The 6,808-nt window shown below is 36.9% G+C and overlaps 1 protein-coding gene across 1 annotated transcript; it reads right to left on the minus strand.

The window, feature by feature from the left end:
* Positions 1 to 711: 711 nt before the first annotated feature.
* Positions 712 to 6,475, minus strand: LOC103062277 (vomeronasal type-2 receptor 26-like). Its single transcript, XM_088143976.1, has 5 exons — positions 6,131 to 6,475; positions 4,182 to 5,045; positions 3,271 to 3,498; positions 2,135 to 2,261; positions 712 to 1,631 (listed from the first exon to the last, which is right to left on the minus strand). The coding sequence occupies exons 1-5, from the start codon at positions 6,473 to 6,475 to the stop codon at positions 712 to 714; spliced, it is 2,484 nt and encodes an 827-aa protein (XP_088000102.1).
* Positions 6,476 to 6,808: the final 333 nt, after the last annotated feature.

Consider the following 6,808-nt stretch of genomic DNA (forward strand, 5'->3'; position numbering starts at 1 on the left):
AACGTGATCGTGAGGCGGGAAAAAAGCGCGGGAAGGGGGGAGTATAACAAGTAATGCAATTGTACCAAGCCAGTCCTGGCTTTGCTTGTGACTACTACGTTACGCATGAGTAAACCTTCTTTGTGAACCACACGTGTCACGAGAGTTTCTCTGTCAAACGGGGCAAACCTCACACTGTGCACATTCAAAATATTTTTGCACATGCACCAAAGAAAATCAAACTGACCCCACTGACTTTCCTATTGCTTCAGTCTCACATTTCTTGTCATATACATTTGGTTGAACACCGATGCACACAGCACTGAACAAAAATTGCCTTGTCAACTTAACATTTCTGGATGAACTTCACAATATTTATCCAATCTATATAAACAATTTTTATTTGTAACTTTAAAAGAGGATGAAAAGTTATTATATTAGCTTATGCTTGGTGTGATGAAGGTTGGAAACCATTTCTTTATTATTGTCGTTGTTGCTTTTTTCCTTTTTCTTTTTTATTCTACTTTTTTTCCTTTTCCTTTTGTTTTTCTTTTTGCTGCACCTTCTGAACTTTTATTTTTAATTTTTTTTCTTCTAGTTTAGTTGATATTAGTTTTTACTATGTTTATTTAAAAACACTTCAATAAAGTTAAAAACAATCTATATAAATGATGAGAAAGTTATTTGCAAATTGAATCCCTTTATTACTAACTGTTTACTTTAGGGATACAATCAGAGAATTTTAAGTTGCTCCATTGTTCTTCTTCTTAGCTGTTCTTTACTGTTCAGTTCAGGTCTCATTATCATAATATAACATTTGGGGAAGAAGATGCAAGCCAGTAGCCCACCACTGGAGGACAAAATAGAGAAGATCTCCATGGCCACCATATATTTCCCTTTTGTGGTCAAGTATGTTGGAACAAAAGTGAGCCAAACACTGCTAAATACCAGCATGCTGAAGGTGATGAACTTGGCTTCATTGAAAGTGTCAGGTAACTTTCTCACTAGGAAGGCAACAGTGAAACTGATAATTGCCAAGGTCCCCATAAAACCAAGGGCACAGTAGAACATGATTGTTGACCCTTCATTACATATCAATACAATTTCCTTTGGCATGGAATACATGTCAACACATAGGAATGGGGGAGAGGTTGATAGCCATACAATACAAATACTGGTTTGAATAAAGGAACAAGAAAGAACAATAGAAATGGCCAGTCTCTTTCCCACCCATTTTCTCATTCTGGAGCCTGGCTTGGTAGCCATGAAAGCTAGAATTAGGATGATAGTCTTTGCCAAAATGCTTGAAACTGCCACGGAGAAGATGAGGTCAAAAGTAACTTGCTGAAGAAGGCATGTCCATTGATAAGGCTGGCCAATAAACAGCAAAGCACAAAGAAATGAGAGCAGGAGGGAGGTGAGAAGGATGTAGGTGAGGGTCTTATTGTTGGCTTTCACAAGAGGGGTGTCATTGTGTTTAATGAAGAGCCAGAGCAGCAAAATAGTAATGAGGGAAAAAGAAAGAATAAAACTGGTGAAGATGATCCCCAGAGTTTCTTCATAGGACAAAAATGTTACATATTTTGGAATGCAAAAATCTTGCTCCTCATTTGGGTAATGATCTTGTGGACAATAAAAGCACTCATCCATGTCTGCAAACAAAAACTCCAGGCTTTAGAGCATTGTACTAGACTAACCAACCCATTTTTACAAAGCTTTGAACAATTCCTCTCAGTTTGGAAGTGGGGCCAGATCAAGAAACCAATCCTCCATCTTCTTTTCTGAGGAATGTATTTGTGCATTTATTTATTTCTTTATTTGCTTCATGGTATTTATATACTCCCCCAGTCAGACCAAATCAATGCCCACTTTAAATGAGTAAAAGAAGACCAGGCTTCCATACTTGGATAGGGAATATATCTAATGTATATCTAATCTTCTTTCCTTTTCCATTTCCATTTTAGTCACTAATTTTTATAACCTTCTTCTCATGAGATATTTGAATATCAATTCAGGTTCTTTTAAATCTCTAAGAGTTGTGTGAGTGTCAGATATTAGCTAAGCATAGATCCACACTTTAGTCTATAAAACACAGTCAATTGATTTTTGCCTGGAGCACAGACTTTGAACCATTTCTGTCCATGGTATTACTTACCCTTGTGGCTAGAAATCTTCCCTTCTGGACAAAGGAGGCAATGATAACAGCAAAATGGCTTTCCTTCTTCCTTGGCCTTTCTATAGCCTGAATGGCACTTGGCATTGCAAAGAGAAAGGGGCTGTGTCTATTCTTAAAAGAAAGAAAAATGTTTTTCCTCTTTTGCAAGTGTGCATGTCAGCAGTATCTTTAGTTCTCATTGTCTGACAGTTTCTCGGAAGGGAATTCCTTAGGATTTCTAGGTCCAAATATCAAATTTACAGCCTTTGAGAATAAATTGCATGAATAAATATAAAGTTATATTGTTATAATATAAATAACATTTAATGTAAATATAATTCCCATTGGTACACAAAATTAAAATCTCTTTCAAGTGTATTTGGAGACTTTAATGAATCAATGTGAAGCCAGGCATACAGGATCTTACCATTTATAGTACTATCTATTCCTAATAAGAAAAATTCTGACCTCCCTGGAAGGAATGTAATTGTAATATATGAATTGGCTATGAATGTAACCAGAAACAGTTTTGCTGGAACTCTATTCTGACTGATTTTTAAAGTGCTTCTTTCATTGCTGATTTTTCTTTCAGGATAGAAGCCATGTACTTTTTAAAAAAAGTTCTTTTCCTAGGAATATTGAAGGGCTGATATTCTTATGACTAGAACTTCTTAGAAAAATGCTACATGATTTCCAGCCCCCAGAAGAAGAGAAAACATTACTGCAGCAGGATTCTAAGTTGGATTCATGCAGCTGTAAAAGTTCTTTCCTATGGTTTTGTGCTGGCTGAGTTTTGTCCTTCCAGTGGAAGATCAATCATTGCAATAACCTCAGTTTAGCAAAATTCTTATTTTGACTGCAGTATTGACTTCTCTGCCCTCCCATCCCTGTTTAGCAGCGCAATTGAAAACTAGTTTTCCCATGGATATATGATGATGGGAGATAGAAAGAAGGCATTCCACTTGTGTTTGCCCTGATACTACCTACATTACAGTGCATGTGGGCAGCAACACTTATCTTCTTTCAAATGGCATAGTAAATATAGAATGTGGGATATAATTTCCTTCACTCAAGGACAGAAGGAAGGCAGATTATCATGGATATGAGGAAGAGGCCAATGTGTGACAGAACCCTACCTGGTTAAACATGTTTGGCCAAATTATGACTTCCTCTGAAATAGTGAACATTTCTTCTGTGGAAGACAGGGGTTGTATCTCTCCAACTTTGACTCTAAGGAAGGATTGGTTAGGGAATATAATCCAATTAATAATATCAAATCCAGTTTCCAGTTCTCCATTTGGATTGAAGTAAACTGTTTCCCCAGCACTGTTATTAAATGAGACGTTTCTCACAAAATAGTTGAGCTGAAGGGAAGGGAAGGGAAGGGAAGGGAAGGGAAGGGAAGGGAAGGGAAGGGAAGGGAAGGGAAGGGAAGAGAACATTTCATCAGGATCTATTAAAGGACATTAATCTTTCTCAATTTGAAATTGAACTTCTGGGCAAAAGAAAATCTATTCCATATTGAACAGCAGAAGAAGGCAAACAACATGAATCGGAATGGTATTGTAATGAAAGAGAAAAGGAAGCATGAATTCAAACACTTTTTGTAGAAATTCTCAGCCTGAGCCCTTGAAGACAAATTGCACATTAGGGCCTTCTAGGAAGATGCATCATTGACTGATGTCCATGTCCTTGTAATGGACAGTAGGAATATCTTTGTGGAACAGGAGGAAGAGCTGCAATCAAGACTATGGTCAGATAAAAGAAATTTGAGTTCAAGGTAGAAATGTAATATGGGAAAGTGTCTCAGACATGACCCTTCCTAGTTCTTACAAAGATACAGGGAGGAAGGGAGGAAGTATATTCAGACTTGCAAGATTCTGTTACTGTAACCTTATAATAAAAGTAGTATTATCATTCATAACTTTAGTTTCATAGTCTGATCAACCTCAAAGGGCTGGTTTGCAACCTCATCATGATCTGGCAAGGGGGAAAGAGTACCTCTCCGAAGGTGATTTCCCTTATATCAGCTTGCACAAAATATTACCTCCCAGAGATGATGTTCCAGAAGGATTTGTCTTGCTTCATGGACACGTGCTGTCCTCTTCACTTTCAAGGAAAGCATGGCATATAAAGCATGTGCCATAGCATAGACTGAATTATAGATGCTGTAGCTATGGGCAGTCATGCCTGTTTCAAAAATGGATGAAAGAAGAGTTTCCAGCTTCTCCACACCAGTGCAGGTGACTCTTGCGTGCCTGTCCAACATGGATCCAGTGAACAAACATTCAAATGCTTCCTCCCAGAAGGCCCAAATAAAACCATCTCTGTCTTCTTTTTCCAAGATAGGTTTTCTCATATGAAGAAATTCCTTGAATCCTAATATCTCCTTTGAATGGACTGCAAAGTTCAGAACACCATGGAGGAAGTCTATATTCTCGTTCTTTTGAAAGGGAAGTGATGTGAACTCCATCTGAGCTGTCAGAACCCAGACTTTATCTACTGCTATATCTGCAACATTCTCATATTTTGATATGGTGGGAAACATTCTTATAAATATCATAGTCTCAACTTCACCATAAATAACAGATACATTAGCAGTGCTTTCAGTTACAACACTATATGTTTTAAATCCTTCCGTTACCATCTTATCAATGTTATCAACAGAAGTGATTGCTGGAAATCTTTCAATGAAATCAAAGCAGATACCTCTCTGGGAAAACAAGGGAACTACATTCTGGACAAACTTCTCTCCGTTGTCATCATCATACAATACCCCAATCCATGTCCACTGGAAATGCAAGAGTAACTGGAGAATTCCCTTGTATTGTCTGTCGACATTTGGGAACATCTGGTGGTACAAAATGGTCTGAGTTTTCTTACTTATCTCAGAAGCAGAGCCATAGGTGAACTAAAAAGAAAGAAAGTAGAAAGAGGGTATGGGAAAGATATTTGAAAAGTGGATATATGCTCCTTTTAAAATTATTTTCTGTGAGTGTGGATGAATCAGGGCTACTTAGCTATACCATTTGGTATATGAATGATATTATTTCATGTGGAGTCTCTATAAAATATTGGCATACTTTAGAGGTTAGATAACCAGTTTGGAGTAGTGGTTAAGGCATCAGGCTAAGAACCAGGAGACCATGAGCTCCAGTCCTGCCTTAGGCACAAAGCAGCTGGTTGACCTTGGGCCAGTTGTTCTCTCTGAACCCTAGGAAGAAGGCAATGGTAAACTACTCTGATAACAAAAAACAAAAAACAAAACCCTTTAGAAAGTGTTGTTTCATTCTGATTATAAATAATATTCCTCTATTGATTGTTTTTATAAATTGGCCGGTTTCATCAAGCAAAAGATCCTCTACACTTAGGCAACATTTCACAGGAGAGGGAGAATTTCTACATTCTTTCCTAACCCATTTGTCTAAAATTAGACTAATTTATATATAAAGGTATGGCAATTGTGTCTCTGTGTATCATACAGTTCTGTCCCAAAATAATCAGAGTACATGTATTTTTCCTACAAAAGAAAATAGAAGAGTACACATATTTTTATGGAATTTGGCCATTTTATGTACCTTGAATTACTTCTAGAGATCAAGTTAGTCTCATTTATGATTTTGCCATGTTAGCCAATGCGAGGCACAAATACTGAAGGACTCTTAGGCACCATGTTTGAACTCAATGCTATTTTGTTAATCAAGTTTATATACTAACCTTAAACCCAAATCATTATTTATGAAAGAACAGACAAATCCTATTCGGTCTTGTATCAAAAGCTATGCACCAAGGACTCCTTCTGAACTATTTTTAATATGAAAATATTTTGATAAATAAATGCTTTTTGATTAAAAAAAAAAGGTGTCCTTATTTTGATTGGAGTGCTTATTTGGATGACAATGTATCTTCACACCAAAAAAAAAAAAAAAAGTATTTGTGAGTTTAATAAAGATGATGCATGAAAATAAACTTTAAAAAGAGAAGAAAAGATCATACTTGTGGAACTTTGTAAATGGACAGGATAGCTGCCATGTGGATGCAGACTTCAGAATTAGGTCCTCCAATGACTGACACTGGATTGTTCTCTGTATCACACTTGTAGTTAGCGATGAACTTGCCTTGTGTGGAGAAGAGTTCCATCGAGGCATGATATGTCCAGCTTGCTATAAAATGGCTGTTATAGATATGGAAGCCCAGAGTGAGATTGGGCAGAATCTGGGGATTTTCATTGATCTCCTTTACAGCAAATACCAAATATAAGATGTGCTGGTAGAGCTGAGTCACCACCCTGAAATGAAGTTCACAAGCTGACTTGCAGTGAGTTTGTTCAAAAGGTGCCATCTACTACACACCAAGAAATTTCCTGGCTACTAAATATAATGCACTCTTTTTATCCAATCTAAAGAATTATGAAGAAGTATTGTTTCATATATCTGTCATCAGTGTTCACCAGCTTGATAGTGATGTTACTTTGAAAGACACTTGTTAGCGTGTCTATATTGCCAGAAATCTCTACATTTTGCACCTGCATACTGTTTAATATGGATCCCCTTTTTGGCTTTATGACTCTTGCTGAAATTCTCTGTCTTTTCCCTTTCCATAGCACCATCCTGAATGTATGAAAAGTTTATATTATACATAGGTAGGGGTATTTAAATAGATTCATCTAGGTAC

The sequence above is a fragment of the Python bivittatus genome, unplaced genomic scaffold, assembly GCF_059951505.1.
Source record: "Python bivittatus isolate LINGU-HERP-01145 unplaced genomic scaffold, Pbiv_v1 ctg000430_np1212, whole genome shotgun sequence".
Taxonomy (NCBI): Eukaryota; Metazoa; Chordata; class Lepidosauria; order Squamata; family Pythonidae; genus Python; species Python bivittatus.

Excerpts from the sequence above, each read along its gene's own strand:
- LOC103062277 (XM_088143976.1), bottom strand. The coding sequence starts at position 6,475 with ATGGCACCTTTTGAACAAACTCACTGCAAGTCAGCTTGTGAACTTCAT. Across the intron at positions 2,262-3,270 it reads GGCCAAACATGTTTAACCAG|ACACAGCCCCTTTCTCTTTG; the intron begins GTAGGGTTCTGT and ends TTTTAAGAATAG. Across the intron at positions 1,632-2,134 it reads GAAGATTTCTAGCCACAAGG|ACATGGATGAGTGCTTTTAT; the intron begins GTAAGTAATACC and ends TTTTGTTTGCAG.